Source organism: Xenopus tropicalis, chromosome 6 (assembly GCF_000004195.4).
Source record: "Xenopus tropicalis strain Nigerian chromosome 6, UCB_Xtro_10.0, whole genome shotgun sequence".
NCBI lineage: Eukaryota > Metazoa > Chordata > Amphibia > Anura > Pipidae > Xenopus > Xenopus tropicalis.
In genome coordinates, this window is record NC_030682.2 from 146,483,758 (window position 1) to 146,504,509 (window position 20,752).

At 45.1% G+C, this 20,752-nt stretch overlaps 1 protein-coding gene across 2 annotated transcripts in view; it reads right to left on the bottom strand.

The window, feature by feature from the left end:
* trappc9 (trafficking protein particle complex 9) overlaps positions 1–20,752 on the bottom strand; it is a 287,181-nt gene that overhangs the window by 213,310 nt on the left and 53,119 nt on the right. For both annotated transcript variants that reach the window (NM_001142140.1, XM_012964380.3), the window contains 3 exon segments: positions 9,689–9,841; positions 16,447–16,610; positions 18,862–18,994. In NM_001142140.1, coding sequence (NP_001135612.1) covers positions 9,689–9,841; positions 16,447–16,610; positions 18,862–18,994 — 450 coding nt within the window.

Sequence of the window (20,752 nt, forward strand, 5' to 3'; positions counted from 1 at the left end):
CAGGTCAGTTAGTCGCTGAAGTGTGCAGGGCATTGTGGGTACTGGAGTGGAGCTGACTATCAGAATATTGTTTCAATGCTACATGCAGTCAGAACCAGCAGTGCAGAGAAAGGCAAACGGAAAGAGATAATGCTTTTAGTAGCAATCACCTTTACAAATAATGTCTAAAGATATATATAATGCAAAGCTGATTAGAATTACATTTGCTTCCAATAAGCAAAATGTTATATATTATAGGTTTATATCCCCTTTACGGCCATTAGAGTGCACCTCGAGAATTAAACTGTAGGCTGAGTGTGTATGTATATATATATATATATATATATGTAATTCCACCCACGTGGATGTGAGTTTATCTAGCCTAAACTAACTTATTTCCCAGCATGCACTGCACGCAGGCTGATGGCGCGGTGGCGCCGCTAAGGGAACCTATTGTTTTCCCTGCACTTAATTACATGTTACGGACGCGCTGCTGCTATGCGATTGCAGTGAATAAAACAATTATCAGCATTAAAGGCCAAAGCCAAATAAAATAGATGAACTTGCTTGCAGGGCTTATTGCGACTGCTGCTGCGCAGGGCTCAGAGGAGACGCAATCTGGGGCCCCGAGATGACAAGACGCAATCCCTCCATTGGTTAAATTGGTAGCAGGAGGTTGCACAGCTAAAGTCATGAGTTATTTACACTCTCATTAGAGAAGGCTGGAGGGGACACTGATAACCCAGGGGCCAATGAGAATGCTCCTTATTCAACTGCACATTGATTCCCTGCAAACCGGATAACCCAGGGGCCAATCAGAATGACTTTTACTCACCCGGGCCCTAATACACTGCACCATTCTAACAGTGAGAAGAGACCATAACCTAATCCTGGGTTAAGTTAAAGGGGAACTCTACCCCCTGCATTGTAAAAGAGCCAATTTACAACATTCACTAACAGGGCTGCCATCAGAAATCACGGGGCCCCTCACAACAAAATTTTCTTGACCCCCCACCTCCTCGCATGCCCTGCCCCCCAATGGCCCTTCCCCAAGTGACCCCTCCCATCAGTACAAAGGACACACAGACATTGGTAGCCAGGCCCCCATAAAACATTGGTAGCCAGGGGTTATGTTTTGCATTGGTGCCCCTAAAACATTGGTAGCAAGGCCCCCCTAAAAAATTGGTAACCAGGGCCCCCCTAAAACATTGGTAGCCAGGGGTTATGCTTTGCATTGGTGCCAGGGCAGGGACCCCCTAAAACATTTCTGGTCCTCCCCCAGTGTCCTCATACTACTGGCCACTCCCCGCTGCTTCCTGCTGCCCCACCCCCACTGCTTCCTCCCGCCCCCGACAGCGTTCTCTAGCTCCCCCCCACGTCCTCCCCAGCATCCTCCAGCTTCCCCCCCCCACCAGTGTCCTCCCCAGCATCCTCCAGCTACCCCCCCCCCCCCCGCAGCATCCTCCTGCGGCTCCCCCCCCCAACATCCTCCTGCGGCAACCCCTGCTTCCCCACCCACCTCCCCTCCAGCATCCTCCAGCTGCCCCCCCCGCGCATCCTCCTGCGGCTCCCCCTGCTCCCCCAGTATCCTCCAGCTCCCCACCCCTATAAAGAGGCGTGGTTTGCGATCAGCAGTCGAATAAAAGGGGAATTAGAAAGTAGGGCGAGTGCCTGTGGAAGCTGAGACTGGGCAGATTGGTTTAATTCTAATGTAATTGGGATACAATGTAGGGTACAGGTAGGGGGGGCAGAAGGGGGTGCCTAATGTTTTTCAGGTAGGTTTTAGTTTTTAATGAATGTTCTTAGACATTCATTGGTGATTTCTGACACGTATATGTGCGCCGGTGCCGAGAGTCCCCGAGAGACATATATCATTTGGTTGCACCAGTACAGAGTAGTTAGGCTGCGAGAGAATAAAAACCTGACCAACCGCATAAATGAGACATTGGCAGCGGGAGGGGAAACGGCTCCTCTGATTGAGTTCAATAATAAAACACAAAAACTCTCAAAAACCACAGGAAAGTGGAAATCTGACGCCACAATGTTGAAAGAGATTTATTGAACATTCGCCGATGTTTGATGGATTCTTATTCATTATAACAAGTCCCGTCCCAAGCGGCTCGGAGATTCCTCTGTAATGAACCCGCGCGGTTCTGATGTGCGAGGCAAGTAAAGTTCATCACTTCGTTATTCTCTAGCAGATATTAAGGAATACATTTTAGGGTTTAGTTATCCTTTAATGATTGAAAGAAATGGATATGAATCATTGAGCGGCGCTCAGTCCCACGTCAGGCACTGCTGAACGTTCCGGCGCCGGCGAGTGAAGGAAAATGAGATCCAGGAGGAACAGACTGGGAAACGCTGAATGGCAATGAGGCCGGCACGCACAGAGCGTTTCGCTTGTTAAATATACCATAGAGCGAAATATATTTAATTTAAAGGGGAAATAAAGCCCCAGTATAATGATTTTCCCTTGTATTACTGACTTAGATGCAGATTATTATTTTGTTCTACTGACACAGGCTGCCCACAACCTTCCTTATCCATTCCCATAGTCCTCCTTTTTGTGCAACTATTTCCAGTAGGCTTGGGGTACAGATAGGGGCATAGCCAGTTCCAAAGATGGAAATTGTATGGTTCAGCAATAGCAGAAACAAACCTCAGAATTTTCTTATAGCCTGTACAGAGAGATACCATAACATTATGGCAGCATAGGGATTCCCCTGTACTAAGCACAATTCAGCAGGAACAGCCCCCTAAGTTTGCTCATAGCCTGTACAGAGAGATACCATAAAACTATGGCACATAGGGATTCCCCTGTACTAAGCACAATTCAGCAGGAACAGCCCCCTAAGTTTGCTCATAGCCTGTACAGAGAGATACCATAACATTATGGCACATAGGGATTCCCCTGTACTAAGAACAATTCAGCAGGAACAGCCCCCTAAGTTTGCTCATAGCCTGTACAGAGAGATACCAGAAAACTATGGCACATAGGGATTCCCCTGTACTAAGCACAATTCAGCAGGAACAGCCCCTAAGTTTGCTCATAGCCTGTACAGAGAGATACCAGAAAACTATGGCACATAGGGATTCCCCTGTACTAAGCACAATTCAGCAGGAACAGCCCCCTAAGTTTGCTCATAGCCTGTACAGAGAGATACCATAAAACTATGGCACATAGGGATTCCCCTGTACTAAGCACAATTCAGCAGGAACAGCCCCCTAAGTTTGCTCATAGCCTGTACAGAGAGATACCATAACATTATGGCACATAGGGATTCCCCCTGTACTAAGAACAATTCAGCAGGAACAGCCCCCTAAGTTTGCTCATAGCCTGTACAGAGAGATACCAGAAAACTATGGCACATAGGGATTCCCCTGTACTAAGCACAATTCAGCAGGAACAGCCCCTAAGTTTGCTCATAGCCTGTACAGAGAGATACCAGAAAACTATGGCACATAGGGATTCCCCTGTACTAAGCACAATTCAGCAGGAACAGCCCCCTAAGTTTGCTCATAGCCTGTACAGAGAGATACCATAAAAACTATGGCACATAGGGATTCCCCTGTACTAAGCACAATTCAGCAGGAACAGCCCCCTAAGTTTGCTCATAGCCTGTACAGAGAGATACCATAACATTATGGCACATAGGGATTCCCCTGTACTAAGAACAATTCAGCAGGAACAGCCCCCTAAGTTTGCTCATAGCCTGTACAGAGAGATACCAGAAAACTATGGCACATAGGGATTCCCCTGTACTAAGCACAATTCAGCAGGAACAGCCCCTAAGTTTGCTCATAGCCTGTACAGAGAGATACCAGAAAACTATGGCACATAGGGATTCCCCTGTACTAAGCACAATTCAGCAGGAACAGCCCCCTAAGTTTGCTCATAGCCTGTACAGAGAGATACCATAAAACTATGGCACATAGGGATTCCCCTGTACTAAGCACAATTCAGCAGGAACAGCCCCCTAAGTTTGCTCATAGCCTGTACAGAGAGATACCATAAAACTATGGCACAATTCAGTTGGTCTTGGCATCGTCTCCCCTATAAGAAGACAAAGTGAATGGGATGTGCTTGTAGGGATGAGGTATCAGTGTGGGCACAGTAACATCTCAGTAGCTAAAGGGCCACACGTTTGATAGCCCGTGCCCTGATACAGAGCCCAGTGTCCCCCCATGATCCTTTCTGCCCCCCCCCAGACACACAGGCTGTGCTATAAGACAAATGGAGAGTATGAAGTCTGGCACCGCAGGTACAAATTGGCCTTTCCGCGATGATCAAACGCGCCCTGCAGCTCGTCATGATCAAAGGCAACATCCCACCTGTGGTGCCTTATTCCTAATGACACTTCGTTAACATCAGCGCTAGAAAAGACATCGTGTTGCCCACGGCAATGCTTTGTTGTGCGCCTCCGGGGCCACAGGGGTTAATAGAGGATTCTCAATTGCACCTAATTACCGGATCTGTCAGTCTCAGCCGGGGAAATTGCCTTTATGTTTCACACTCTCCCGGCACGGAACCCAAACACATTAATGTTCTAATAATCAGATAATTCACAGGCACGAGGATCCGCTCCTGGCCACGCTACATACATGTATTTAAAGCTACATACATGTTTAGTATGTTGAGTACCTACAGAAATTTCCTGTATTAAAGGGGTTGCTCGCCTTTGAGTTAACTTTTAGTATGATGTAGAGAGTAATAGTCTGAGACAATCTGCAATCTTCATTTTTTTATTACAGGTTTAGGACTTGTTATCCAGAATGCTCGGGACCAAGGGTATTCCGGATAAAAGGTCTTTCCGTAATTTGGATCTCCATAACTTAAGTCTACTAAAAAAATCAATAAAACATTAATTAAACCCAACAGGATTGTTTTGCATCCAATAAGGATTATTTATATATTAGTTGGGATCAAGTACATGTACTGTTTTATTATTACAGAGAAAAGGGAATCATTTAACCATTAAATAAACCCAATAGGGCTGTTCTGCCCCCAATAAGGGGTAATTATATCTTAGTTGGGATCAAGTACAGGTACTGTTTTATTATTACAGAGAAAAGGGAATCATTTAACCATTAAATAAACCCAATAGGGCTGTTCTGCCCCCAATAAGGGGTAATTATATCTTAGTTGGGATCAAGTACAGGTACTGTTTTATTATTACAGAGAAAAGGGAATCATTTAACCATGAAATAAACCCAATAGGGCTGTTCTGCCCCCAATAAGGGGTAATTATATCTTAGTTGGGATCAAGTACAGGTACTGTTTTATTATTACAGAGAAAAGGGAATCATTTAACCATTAAATAAACCCAATAGGGCTGTTCTGCCCCCAATAAGGGGTAATTATATCTTAGTTGGGATCAAGTACAGGTACTGTTTTATTATTACAGAGAAAAGGGAATCATTTAACCATTAAATAAACCCAATAGGGCTGTTCTGCCCCCCAATAAGGGGTAATTATATCTTAGTTGGGATCAAGTACAGGTACTGTTTTATTATTACAGAGAAAAGGGAATCATTTAACCATGAAATAAACCCAATAGGGCTGTTCTGCCCCCAATAAGGGGTAATTATATCTTAGTTGGGATCAAGTACAGGTACTGTTTTATTATTACAGAGAAAAGGGAATCATTTAACCATGAAATAAACCCAATAGGGCTGTTCTGCCCCCAATAAGGGGTAATTATATCTTAGTTGGGATCAAGTACAGGTACTGTTTTATTATTACAGAGAAAAGGGAATCATTTAACCATGAAATAAACCCAATAGGGCTGTTCTGCCCCCAATAAGGGGTAATTATATCTTAGTTGGGATCAAGTACAGGTACTGTTTTATTATTACAGAGAAAAGGGAATCATTTAACCATTAAATAAACCCAATAGGGCTGTTCTGCCCCCAATAAGGGGTAATTATATCTTAGTTGGGATCAAGTACAGGTACTGTTTTATTATTACAGAGAAAAGGGAATCATTTAACCATGAAATAAACCCAATAGGGCTGTTCTGCCCCCAATAAGGGGTAATTATATCTTAGTTGGGATCCATTACAAGGTACTGTTTTATTACTACAGAGAAAAAGGAAAAATTCTGAATTATTTGATTAAAATGGAGTCTATGGGAGACAGGCTTTCCGTAATTCGGAGCTTTCTGGATAATGGGTTTCCGGATAAGGGGTCCGATACTTGTATTTGTAGTTTATTTTAATTATGTCAGTGTTTGTTCAGCAGCTCTCCAGTTTAGAGGTTCAGCAGGTTTTTGGTTGCTAGGATTCAAATTACCTTAGTAACCAGGGTGTGATTTGACGGATACATGAATAGGAGAGGACCTGAATAGAATAATAATATAAAGTAACAATAACAATTGCCTCAGTGGATGTAGTGATGAGAAGGCCAGACATTTACACCCAAACCCACTGCTTCCCAACCTGCATCTAAAACAGTACATATATGGGCGGAATCAGCCACCAATAGGGAGGGGTCTTTACTATTACATCACCAAAGGGGAGGAGCTCTGTCAAAGTTTGGTCTGCCACTCCCTTCAGCAGGAGGTTTGAATGTTTAAAGCGATTTATATCCTTTATATTGGGACTTCCCCTAAAATGGAGAACAGAAAAGCGCTAAGGTGTGGCTTGGTTTCTAGGGACATGGGTTTTATTCAGGGTTGCCCAGGTTGGCCTTTTTTCCACCAAATCGGGCTACTAATTTAAAGTAGATTTCCAAAGTACGAACCTGCCAAGGTACAGATTTGGGCTACTCTTTGGAGTGGGTTTGTAGTCAACCTTTTTTTTTCCTTAGTGAACCTGGCAAGCATCTCCCAGTGCATGTTGGGTAATGTAGTTGGTATGTAAGCATAAGCCTACAGCCAAGGTTCATGTAAAACTACATTACCCAGCATGCATACCAACATATGCCTTATTTTATTTCTCAGATATTTATTTTTTCCACTGTGGATATTGTGCTATTTTTGGGCTACTTTTGAAGTGGCGTTTGGCTAGTCCTGGGCTGGTTTTGGCACTGACTTTGGCTGGTTTTGACAATTAGACCTGGCATTTAGTGATGTACAGTAGAGAAAAAATCGACCCACACCCGACCGCTCCCAACTCAAACCCTACCCGACCCAGCTTCTGCCCTGTATTTATAGACCCGCGCCTGCCCCACAATGATGTCACAAAAGGGGTGGGGCACATCGGACGCGCAGCTATTAATTCAGAAGCCGGAAGATACAGGTCCCGCGGGTATCGGGCCGGCCTGCACATCACTACTGGTATTCCTGGTTTTATTGGGCCAGGGTCTCAGTGGAATGGCGGTGTTGGGGGGGACACAGTAAAAAAATCTTGATTTCAAAACAGCAGCGTCGGGGGTTAAAACATACGTGCATTTAGGCTTTGGAAGTCTATTCACCATAAGTCACTGGTTTGGTGCTTCTTGGCCCGTCACTAGAACTGCGCTATCCGGACCCTCTAACTCCATCAGCACATTCATATAGGATTTCAATTTCCTACCGTTCTTCTCTCCTCGCCATTATCTGCCATAATCTCCCTCCGAACAGAAGATTTGTGTTAATGCACTCGACTTGGAAAGCAGGGGAAAAAGTCCGACTTCAGTAACGGCTTCCAGTCGACTGCGAAACTTCCACTCGTTTCCCTTCCGTGGGACTTTTCATGAGATCCGCTATATAATAATCCCCTAACACAAAGGAAATTGTATTTCGTGCGCAGTAGGAAACTGAAATCTATGACCTGTGCATTTAACCAAAAAAAAAAGGTAAAAAAACTGCTTCTTTTTGATTCTGGAACATTCGGCAACGGCCCGGTTCATTTCAGCCGGCGAATAATGAGAGATGACAACTCCGACACTCACAGATCAGACAAAATAGAAATGGGGAAAAATTCTTTTAAATTTACGGGCAGCAAACGTAGGGGCGCGATTCTCTTCTTAGGGTTTATCAGCCGAAAATCAGATTTATGCAGAAGAGACATGAAAGGGTTTAATAAGCGCGGTGTATGGTTAGGGCCATATGTACGGAATGAGGGTGCGTGACGGGAGGGAGGAATTGGCCGTGTATCGGGGAAGGTGCCACAAACAAGGGATCGTGTATCTGCGCTGTTAGATTCAATTTCACACTAAGGAGTGCGGCGCGTTTAAGATCTTATCAAGGAATAAAGAACCGGTGTAGGCTGGAGTGTATAGAGGGGGATATGGGGGTGGCAGAAATCCAAGCATTCTCTCAAATCCCCCCCCCCCCCCACCCAAATTAATTTGGAGACGGGGTTTGTAGTCCAGTATAAAAATAATAGCAGAGCTGTCAACTTAATGGCTCTAATACTTGTGAGAAATGTGGCGCCCCCAAAATTCCACCCCCTACACTTCCCTATTGTCTCCTTGTCCTGTCCCCATCCTGCCCAACTGTCTCCATCTGTCCTACTGTCTTGTCCTACTGTCTTGTCCTACTGTCTCCATCTTGTCCTACTGTCTCCATCTTGTCCTACTGTCTCCATCTGTCCTACTGTCTTGTCCTACTGTCTCCATCTTGTCCTACTGTCTCCATCTTACCCTACTGTCTCCATCTTGTCCCACTGTCTCCATCCTGCCCCACTGTCTCCATCCTGCCCAACTGTCTCCATCTGTCCTACTGTTTTGTCCTACTGTCTCCATCTTGCCCCACTATCTGCATCTTGCTCTACTGTCGCCTTCGTGCGCTACTATCTCCATCTTGCCTTACTGTCTCCTTGTCCAACTGTCTCCATCTTGCCCTACTGTCGCCTTCTTGCCCTACTGTCTCCATCTTGCCCCGCTGTCTCCATCTTGCTCTACTGTCGCCTTCGTGCCCTACTGTCTCCATCTTGCCCTACTGTCTCCTTGTCCAAATGTCTCCATCTTGCCTTACTGTCTCCTTGTCCAAATGTCTCCATCTTGCCCTACTGTCTCCATCTTGCCCTACTGTCTCCATCTTGCCCTACTGTCGCCTTCTTGCCCTACTGTCTCCATCTTGCCCTACTGTCTCCATCTTGCCCTACTGTCTTGTCCTACTGTCTCCATCTTCCCCTACTGTCTCCATCTTCCCCCACTGTCTCCATCTTGAGTCTGTAGTTGTGAAAGACTGACAGAGAATAAATACTGGACTACAGGCTCTGATAATCAAGGCTTGAAATAAAGAGGCAAAGTGGAACCATCCTGTTTGAAGATGTCTGTTACGTGGAGACTACAAGCTCTTGGGATATTCCTCTTCCTACTGAGCAACACTAATAAAGCCTTAAAGGGGCTGTTTACTTTTGCGTAGCAGGAGTATGATGTAGATAGAAATAGACAATTTGGTTTTCATTGCTTATTATTTGTGGTTTTTTATTATTTCACATTTTATAGAAAAATAAGTAATACAAAGTAACAATAACAATAAAACTGGAGCTTCACAGAGCAATAGTTTCTTGGCTGCCGGGGTCAGTGACCCCCATTTGAAAGCTGGAAAGAGTTATAAGAAGGAGGCAAATAATTCAAAAACTATAAAAAATTAAGACCAACTGAAAAGTTGATAGAAATTGTCCTTTCTGTAACATATGAAAAGTTAAAGCTGAACTAATCCTTTAACTTGAAGATGGACTACCCCTTTAAAAATAATTAGGATTTCAGCAACAACTGAGAGATTTTGGAACAAATGGGGAAATACTAACATTGCAACGTGCCGCAATAGGAACTTACCATCGCTGAGATCCTGCAGAAGGTTTTCTTGGCAGGAGAAGTCTAGTTTGACCTTGATGTAGACAGTTAGAATTGCTGTATTTCCAGGTTTCAGAGGGAACTGGGCCAGCGTCTCCTCCAGCTCCCAGCTTAGGAAGTCACCGTAGAACTTTTCTGTAGAAATCAGAGAAAATAAAGCCTTTAGCCCCATTCCATAGAAATGATCTGGCCCCAAGGGCCCATGTATAGACAAAGCACATCTGATAGTTACTAAATACCAAGAGAATAGGACCAGCTGCCCTTATCCTCTCACAGAGGAACGGAAGGAGCAATCCCTCTGCTTAACCAACCGCAACAAGTCCAAAAAGAGTCATCACTACCCCAAGAGCAGGCACCACAGGTACAGGTACTGTTTTATTATTACAGAGAAAAGGGAATCATTTAACCATTAAATAAACCCAATAGGGCTGTTCTGCCCCAATAAGGGGTAATTATATCTTAGCTGGGATCAAGTACAGGTACTGTTTTATTATTACAGAGAAAAGGGAATCATTTAACCATTAAATAAACCCAATAGGGCTGTTCTGCCCCAATAAGGGGTAATTATATCTTAGTTGGGATCAAGTACAGGTACTGTTTTATTATTACAGAGAAAAGGGAATCATTTAACCATTAAATAAACCCAATAGGGCTGTTCTGCCCCAATAAGGGGTAATTATATCTTAGTTGGGATCAAGTACAGGTACTGTTTTATTATTACAGAGAAAAGGGAATCATTTAACCATGAAATAAACCCAATAGGGCTGTTCTGCCCCAATAAGGGGTAATTATATCTTAGTTGGGATCAAGTACAGGTACTGTTTTATTATTACAGAGAAAAGGGAATCATTTAACCATTAAATAAACCCAATAGGGCTGTTCTGCCCCCAATAAGGGGTAATTATATCTTAGTTGGGATCAAGTAGGAAAAATGTTTATACTGAGTTCAATATTTAAGACCGGTCTGGAGGCCGAGTTGGCTAAAATATGGGGTGGACACTGCTCCTCTCTGCTGGGTAATTCTGTAGCCAGAAGGCCAATATGGTGTATGCTTTGTCCAAGTGTATGTGCAGATACTATAAAATGGTCATATTTAGTCACCAAACTACAGTGCCTACAAATACCGGCACGCCTGGGACACAATGGTAATGGTGTCCCTGTTTCTGCCCAAATATGGGAGGAGAAAGGGTTGTGGCTCCGCCTATAAATTCTGTAACATGGCAGCTGCCTCAGTGGAGTAGAAGGCAATTTACAATAAGTATATCTTCATAATAATAATATCTCTGTTCAGGGATATGGTGCTATAACAATGGCAATGGGAAAATGAGACAGAAAATATAAATATTTCTTCCTACTGACTCACAGCCTGTCATGGCCGAAGCTTTGGTGGTGAATAATATAACCAAAGTATAATGGGCATCAATGTTACGCGGAACAATGCGCCTCTAATTCACAGTGTGTAAAGGCTTCTTTAGGCTCACAACACAGTGTTTAAGCAGATCCCCAATTAACAGTCTGATTCCCAGTCAAGATATCAATTCTGCTGTGGAAATGAATAGGAACCAATTAGTTTCCCTTTGCAGAAATGCCATTTGTCTCGCTGATGTCTTAGAACATATGGAGACTATTTGGTTCTATACGAGGGCAGCAGGCCTTGAAAATAATGTTTAGTATGATACAGGCAGTCATACTGAGACAGTTTGCAATGTGGTCAGTGAATAATTTAGCTCTTTGTCCAGCAGCTGTCCGGTCTGGGATTTCTAAGGTTGCATTTTTCCCTAGCAACCTTATAAATAGAAACATTGGGGTAACAGTCACTCTGCTATATAGTTCCAGGGGTACCCAGGGCACAAATAAGCATTCACCCCAAATCCCCCCCTAACTGGCCTTCAGGCTGGGCCCCCTTAGCCCATAACAAGGTTACAGATATATAGAAACATTGGGGTAACAGTCACCCTGCTATAGTTCCAGGGGTACCCAGGGCACAAATAAGCACTCACCCCAAATCCCCCCTAACTGGCCTTCAGGCTGGGCCCCCTTAGCCCATAACAAGGTTACAGATATATAGAAACATTGGGGTAACAGTCACCCTGCTATAGTTCCAGGGGTACCCAGGGCACAAATAAGCACTCACCCCAAATCCCCCCCTAACTGGCCTTCAGGCTGGGCCCCCTTAGCCCATAACAAGGTTACAGATATATAGAAACATTGGGGTAACAGTCACCCTGCTATAGTTCCAGGGGTACCCAGGGCACAAATAAGCACTCACCCCAAATCTCCCCCTAACTGAACCAGAAACAGAATCTGTGATACCTGGTTCTCTATTCGCAGCTGGCAGTGAAAGGGTTAAGGCTGTTGCCGCTGAGGAGTAACAGCCAATAGGAAGGAACTAGCGCTTGCCACATTTCAGGCCATTATATTCTAGCAATATTACCAATTCTCCAGGCGGCATGTTGTAGCAATGCTAATCTTGTTTCTCTGGCACCCCTCAATCAGCTGGAACACGAGTCAAAAACCGCCGGGGGGAAAATGAGAATACGAGGGTGGGGGGGAAGGAAAATTAATTGATATTCTGTTGGCAGCCGCGCGTGGGTTTGATGGCAGCGCTATCTGCAGCCGGGGCAGCGCCGGAGATGGCGGCAGGGAGAAGTCTGTGGGGCTCAGATTTAGATTGACAATATCCCATTTTATCTGCTTGTTCCCCTTTGTGTTTTAATCTCTGATGTGCGTCGTCTGCAGAACATTTTTTTTAAGGGGCATTCAAACCCAAAAGTAAAAAAAACTGCCTACTGAAAGAGAATGGAACTTTCCAATTCATTCTACATTTCAGAAAAGGGGTAGTTTGCCTTTAAATTAACTTTTAATATGTTGCATTTTTATGGTTAATTAGCTTTTTGTTCAGCAGCTCTCCATTTGGTATTTTAGCAGCTATCTGGTTACTTGGGTGCTTTTTACCCTAGTAACCAGGCAGTGTTGTAAACGAGAGATGGGAATATGCATAGTAGAGGGGCCTGCACAGAAAGATATGAGAGAAAAATAATAATAATAAAAATGGAGCCTCACAGAGCAATAGTTTTTGGCTACTGGGGTCAGTGACCCCCATTTAAAAGCTGGAAGAGAAAGGCAGATAATCCAAAAACTATAAAAAATGAAAACCAATTGCAAAGTTGCTAGGAATAGGCAATGCTATGCCATACTAAAACTTAATCACGTACTGCGTTCACCTTTATGTTATCCCTTCTGCACTACTGGTTCTGACTCCTGAGTCAGCCTTGCAGGCATCTTCACCTTTTATTACTGACAAATATGCCCTGCAGGCAGGATTGGAAAATTCTTGACGTACAATATAAAGCAATAAAATGGGATTTTTCATATGGGTATAAGCGGGAGAAGTGGAAGTCTCGCTGGCGTCGGGCGGAGGGATGGAGGCCTGGGAAGGTGAGCTGTACCTTTTATTGCTCCGACAGAGGCAGAAAATCAATATCCCATTTTGTCGCAGAGCCACCCTGTGAGTTGGGGAAAGTTTGTCATTACAGACGCACGCTGGTCCCATGAAAGCCTGGGCCGACCCGCTGCGCCGCCTCTCCGGGCCCGACGCCAGCCGTCAGATAATGAACACTCTAACGCTCTAATGTCACTTGTAAGGATTTTATCCGTCTCTGGGGGAATGCGACTCCCGACTGTGATGGAAGGACAGACCTTTCAGTCTGCGGATTTCTGATGCCACGGGCACTGTGCCAGTCTGTGTGTTACAGGGTGGGTATGGGGGGGCACAGGCTGTTATTATTGGCTCTCGGATGCATAAGCACATGTACATACGGCCCAGCTGCTTCTCAGCAACACAAGTGTATATGAAAAGATGTTTGATTGGCTTTCAGCAATGCAGGAAGTTTTCATTGGTTTGGGGTATCTGGGATTGGGGCTTTGTGACTGAGTGGTGACGTAAATGGGGGCAGGGTATTACATCAGTAACCAAATTCAAGGGAAATCGTGAATCCAGAAAATGTGACTTTTGGTTACATGAACACGGAAATTTAAAAAAAATATCTCTTTAACCCTTCCATAGCCTAATTTCCACATGCAAATTAGGATTCGGTATTTGGCTGAATCTTTCACAAAGGATTGGGGGTCTCGCCAAACCCAAAAATAATGCATTTAGCGCATCCCTACAAATAGTGAGCAGGGTGGGCTAGAAATGAAGCTGGGGAAGGGGATAGGAGACAGGCCCGGGGAGGATAGGAGGCGGGTCAGGGGAGGATAGGAGGCGGGTCAGGGGAGGATAGGAGGCGGGCCCGGGGAGGATAGGAGGCGGGTCAGGGGAGGATAGGAGGCGGGTCAGGGGAGGATAGGAGGCGGGCCCGGGGAGGATAGGAGGCGGGCCAGGGGAGGATAGGAGGCGGGCCAGGGGAGGATAGGAGGCAGGCCAGGGGAGGATAGGAGGCGGGTCAGGGGAGGATAGGAGGCAGGCCAGGGGAGGATAGGAGGCGGGTCAGGGGAGGATAGGAGGCGGGCCAGGGGAGGACAGGAGGCGGGCAAGGGGAGGGCAAGAGGTGGGTCAGGGGAGGACAGGAGGCGGACCAGGGGAGGATAGGAGGAAAGGCCAGGGGAGGATAGGAGGTGGGCCAGGGGAGGACAGGAGGCGGACCAGGGGAGGATAGGAGGAAAGGCCAGGGGAGGATAGAAGGTGGGCCAGGGGAGGATAGAAGGTGGGCCAGGGGAGGATAGGAGGAAAGGCCAGGGGAGGATAGGAGGTGGGCCAGGGGAGGATAGGAGGAAAGGCCAGGGGAGCATAGGAGGAGGACCAGGGGAGGATAGGAGGTGGGCCAGGGGAGGATAGGAGGTGGGCCAGGGGAGGATAGGAGGAAAGGCCAGGGGAGCATAGGAGGAGGACCAGGGGAGGATAGGAGGTGGGCCAGGGGAGGATAGGAGGAAAGGCCAGGGGAGGATAGGAGACAGGCCAGGGGAGGATAGGAGGAAAGGCCAGGGGAGCATAGGAGGAGGACCAGGGGAGGATAGGAGGTGGGCCAGGGGAGGATAGGAGGTGGGCCAGGGGAGGATAGGAGGCGGACCAGGGGAGGATAGGATATGGGCTGGGGGTGGAGGACAGGTTATTACAAATTTACTGGCAACTACATTGCCAGTAAATTTGTAATACCAGCCCCAGCCTGGCTGGTATGTTACCCGCTAGGCCAGTGAAACAGCAGCCAGTTGGCAACCCTACCCAGGATGGTGCAGGTATAGATGCATGCAAGGGAACCTGCAACCTGGGGGTGGGAGGTACAAGCGACTCTCCTGGGACCGTTGGAATCAATTTCCTATCAGGAAGGTGAGGATTAAATCTGGCCACACACATGGAGAGCCGCTTGTTAGGATAGGTCACTTTAAGGACATGTGAACCCTCCACAAAAATGCAATTAGTGAACAACATTTAAATTCCTGCCACTCCTGTTGTTTAAAGGTTAATAGTAAGGCTGCAGCACCCCCTTAATCACTTGGGATTCCTTCTCCTCCTCTAACCCACTCACCCCCTCCCTAAGGCATTTACTTTGGCTCTTGGCTAATGAGCATGCTCAGTTCTTCTTAACTCAGGTTACTAAACACGCCCTTCAGTCTAGCAGCCAATGAAGAGATGGCACTGCTGGTTTCCAAGGAAACTATTCTATCCGTGCACTCTACTGGAGAAACATGTTTATGTGTCAGAGGGAAAATGGCCGCCGGGTGAAACCTGCTATTTGTTAGAGAAAAATATGATGGTGCCGGCGAACAGAGGGGATATCTGCAGTACAAATGATGCAGTTTGGGTGGGGGAGATGTGCCCAACTTATATACATGTAGGGTTTACATGTCCTTTAATAGCTGCATCTCTACCAATTTGCTGCCACACTGGCAGATCCCTAATCAACTAATGAAATGTTATTGCAGGAGCTCAGGGATCCAATGCAGTCATCTCCTGATAAGATTTCCAACCTGTCTGAGAGACATCTGCCTGATTTCCTTCCAGCTACCTGTCAGGCAGGGGGTGCCCCTCGCTAGGACCAAGGGGCTGAGTCTGCAGCTTTCATTGGCCCATATCTGGCCAGCATTATTCACCATATTCCAGTGCTACAGTCAGAGGCGGATAAGGCAGTCACACAGAGACACATTTGAGGATTAAGCAGCTATATCTGCTGTGACACTCGGTTATCTCCCCAGGAAGCCCCCCGGGCACCACGCGCTGCTGGGGAACACGTAAAGCGTGAACACTCAATTAGCTGAGGCTACAGAACCACAGCAAAATATAAATCCCAAGGAAAAGGAAGGGTTGTGTTGGATTTCACAGGTAATAGAATTAGGGTTGGGTCTGGCACCGTCTCCGCTAACAATGCAACGGATTAGGGGGTCTTAGTTACTAAGGTAACTTGTTCTACGCAGTCACGCCAGCAGGGGGCATCTTGGGAGATTATTTGTGGGTGAAAAGCAGGCACTCACGTAATATTGGAGTAGAGAATGCCTGGATGCAGTATACACATAAGTATTGTACAAAATGGAAAAGATACCGCACTCACAGGCTTTAGTGCAAAAATAAAGAAAGTCTGACACAATAAATTTGTCTTTATTTTTGCACTAAGATCTGTGAGAGCGGTATCTTTTCCATTTTATATATATATATATGCCTCCGTGTTTTTGGAATGTAGGGGGACTCTAGAGTACAAGGGAGGGGGATATACAAAAACATTAGGAAATATAAGGAAAAGACTAACCTTTGGTGTTGACTGTTTTGGACGTCACTTCTAGTTTCTCCAAGCGCTCCGTTCCAATGTTCTCTAGTTTGATTATAACCTTTTGGGTCTCGCCGTTGTACAGCTGAACAGAAACGTGGGTTGAGACTTCGTCCCCTGAAGAAGGCTGTAACGCGTGGGCCGACCTAGGGCAGACAAGGGACCGTGAATATGGGGTGCTCCTTTTTTTAAGGGGTTGGGCTTGAAACGTGCAGTTTATAACTTGTAGTGCTTTGGCTTCACTGATTGGCTGTACTAACAGCTCAAATAAAAGTGACCGCTAGTGGTTAAAGAATGGTAGGATATTTCATTTACTTTCCCTTTAAATACCCTCATCTTTACCTTAAAGGGGTGGTTCACCTTCAGGTTAACTTTTAGAATATTGCAGAGTGGCCTTTTCTTAGCAACTTTACAATTAGTCTTCATTTTTTATAGTTTTGATTTATTTGCTGACTCTTTTTAGCTTCCAAATGGGGGTCACTGACCCCGGCAGCCAAAAAACTTGCTCTGTGAGGCTCCAGTTTTATTGTTACTTTTTATTTTATCTTATATTTATTTTATCTTATCTTTCTTTTTTTTTTTTACCTTTTTTATACATATCCCTATCTGGTTGCTAGGTTAAATTGGACCCTAGCAACCAGATAGCTGCTGAAATTTCAAACTGGAGAGCTGCTGAACAAAAAGCTAAATATTTCAAATAATAAAAAATGAAGACCAATTGCACATTTTCTCAAAATCACACTCTCTACATAATACTAAAAGTTAATTTAAAGGTGTACAACTCCTTTAACCAGCAAGCAAAAAATGGTTAATGCAAAAAATAAAATTATACTAAAATGATGTAAAGAAGGAGTTAATAAATGGTATAAATGTCTCCTTTATACTGCGCTGAGCACTGGTTTTTGCCAACGCTGCACTAAGGGAGCCTATAATACCACCTCACGTGAGAGGAGCAGTACTAGGATGGATGGCCTGGGGGTACCAAGTGCTGCCCATTGTGGAGTCACTTGGAAATATTAAGAATTACTCTATACACAGATCACATCAGAGTTTGCAGCATTCGTGCCTACAGCTCCCCTCAGGCACAAACAACAAGCAACCCAAAAACACAACCGCAGCCTCCGGGAACAGCTTGGCGGCTATTCAGCCCTTCAGCAGGAAGCGCCCTCGCCTGAAATCCAACCGCTCACTACGTTTCACTGAGCTATGTGAAATCAGGGCTGAATATCAAATTTGTGAGCAGCTCGTTAGATCCCACTGGAGTAATATTATATTTAGGGCAGAATATGCGCCCCTATGCTTGAATTAGCTAACTTCTCTGTGCGCACTTGGAGCCATTGCATCGGCCGGGGTGCATTTCATGCCAAAATCCATAGGTGCAGATTCTTGGCCTGTGTTCATCCGCAGCCCCAGGATCCACCATGTGAGGCATTAGCCTTAATGTGGCCATACACTATAAGATCTGCTTGGCAAGGTCACCAAACGAGCATATATTTCCCCCGATATGCAATATCGTTCTAATCCGTTAGTTCCACCAATCACATTACAATGAAGGGGAATACGAGTTGACGTGGTCCTTGATCAGCTGGGAGAATCAAGCCTGTCTGATCGACATCTAGATGATTTTCGGCCACATATCGGTTGGGGAGGCCCGTTGGAGTGCCCCATACATTGGCAAATCCTCAGCTTAAATTTGCAAATTAGAGAGGCTTCAGATGGGTTTTTTTGCCTTCCTCTGGATCAACTAGCAGTTAGGCAGGTTATATATAGGCATTATGGTTGAACGTGATGGACGTATGTCTTTTTTCAACCTAACTTACTATGTTACTATCTAGAATGAGTTAGTCACCCACGATAGATCTCTGCTACCGCAGTCAACTAACCACTCCAAAATGCCTTTCCACCGGCAACAACAGGAGTCCCTGGTGGAAAGGCAGGTCGATTGTCGATTAACCAGCACCCGACCCTAAGCCACCCGCTCCCAGCCTGAACCCGACCCTGCTAGTCCCCTCTATTTATAGATCCACGCTGAACCACTCACCCATGTCATCACAACACATGCAGGTGGTGCAGGGGCGCCTATAAATAAGAGAGCAGGAACCGGGAAGCCGGCAGTGTAAGGTGGCAGAAGAGACCCGAACCCCCCCCCATGACCCGTAAATGTTGTGCAGAGGTTGGCCCCAACCCGCCCGACCCGCGGGTATTGGGCACACATCACTACTACATTGCTTTGGCTTTACAAAGTCGTACAAAGTTGCCTGCAGGAAGAAACTTTGCGTGTCTTCTGAAAACCGAAGCGTAGGGCTTTCCACCGGTGACCGTGGACATTTATCTGTTATTGCATTAAAAGGCAAGCTCTTGTATACAGCAACAACGGTAACTGACCCCCTGACTCACCTGGGGAGGGAGGTGCTGATCTGAAGCCTGGGCAGTGCTGGAATCACATCCACGGTGCATCCATTGTTCTTTAGGCCCGGAAGGTTATCAAGCAGGCAGTCACTGTATACTCCAAACACCGACGTGTGATAGCCTTATAAAGTGATATATAAAGTGATATATAAGTCTGTGACTCAAGCAGTGGGCTGGACTATTACACTAATGACAGCTTCTAGGTGGATGGGCAGAGAGTCTGGGTTAAAACACTATGAAAAGGCAAATAGACTGGAAGATGGACTGCAATATAAATGTGACATAAAAGAGTTTGCTTCCCCTTTAAATGAAAAAGCTAATACTTCAGCAACACAAGAGTTAAAGTCTTCATTAAACCGTCTATTTCATAAAAATAAAAGCCCCCAGACAAGTTCATTTCCCAGAAACAAGCGTTATTCTCAGTGTGAGATAATAAATGAACAGAAAGTCCGAATCCCTGAGAAATCTCGCTCACACAATACTTCAGCGCTGTAACCCTGCCTGCTGATCAGACATGGGCCACGGCGCTCCCGTCCCCGGCTCGGCTCATTAGCGCTAACTGATAAATGTGTCCTCAAGGTCTGCTCTATTCCTGCTGCAATTCCTGCGCCCTCTATACAACTGCATTCAATTTATTGCCATGTTAGATAATGCGCTCTGCCACCTTCACCGCAGGAAATGTACTACATGCAATATTTAATTAGAGAGAAAATATGTTTTATATACTGTATATTTATATTTATACAAGCAAGGGCACTGTACAACATTTCTTCTCTGTATTATTGGTGCCCAGAACATTCCTTCTCTACATGTTTGAATTTATATTTATGTTTGGGATATGTTATATTGTGTCCCTTACACAGTAGACCAGTGATCCCCAACCAGTAGCCCGTGAGTAACATGTTGCTCCCCAACCCCTTAGATGTTGCTCCCAGTGGCCTCAAAGCAGGTGCTCATTTTTTGAATACTTGGCTTGGAGGCAAGTTTTGGTTGCATAAAACCCAGTGTAAAGCCAAACAGAGCCTTCTGTATGCTGCCAGTACACATAGGGGCTACCAAATAGCCAATCATAGTCCATATATGGCACCTTCAGGTACCTTTTTTATGCTTGCGTTGCTCCCCACCTCTTTTTACATTTGAATGTCGCTCACGGGTAAAAAAGGTTGGGGATCCCTGCAGTAGACTATCATGGAGGAGTATAGCTTATTTTTATTGTATTTATATTATTCCACTTTGTTCATTATTTATATTTATACATATATAACATACAGTTTGGTCATTTCCCTATGGGACCAAACCGTAAATTATATCCTTAGAAACGGTGCTTAGTGATGTCATCAGTTATAATCAGAGCTTAGTGATGTAATTTCTGTCACATGACTCACTTAAACTTGTATATTATAATAAATAAAGTACCTCCTATTGTAAAATATGTGAGTCACCTCGGAGTTCCATGACCTGTATAAAAGCCCTCAGCCTTGTACTTTTATATGGTCATGGAACTCCTCTGTGACATAATATCCCTATATGTTACAATAGGGGGCACTTTATTCACTATATATTATAAGGAACTCCTCTGTGACTTATAATATCCCTATATGTTACAATAGGGGGCACTTTATTCACTATATATTATAAGGAACTCCTCGGGGACTTTAATATCCCTATATGTTACAATAGGGGGCACTTTATTCACTATATATTATAAGGAACTCCTCGGGGACTTATAATATCCCTATATGTTACAATAGGGGGCACTTTATTCACTATATATTATAAGGAACTCCTCGGGGGCTTATAATATCCCTATATGTTACAATAGGGGGCACTTTATTCACTATATATTATAAGGAACTCCTCGGGGACTTTAATATCCCTA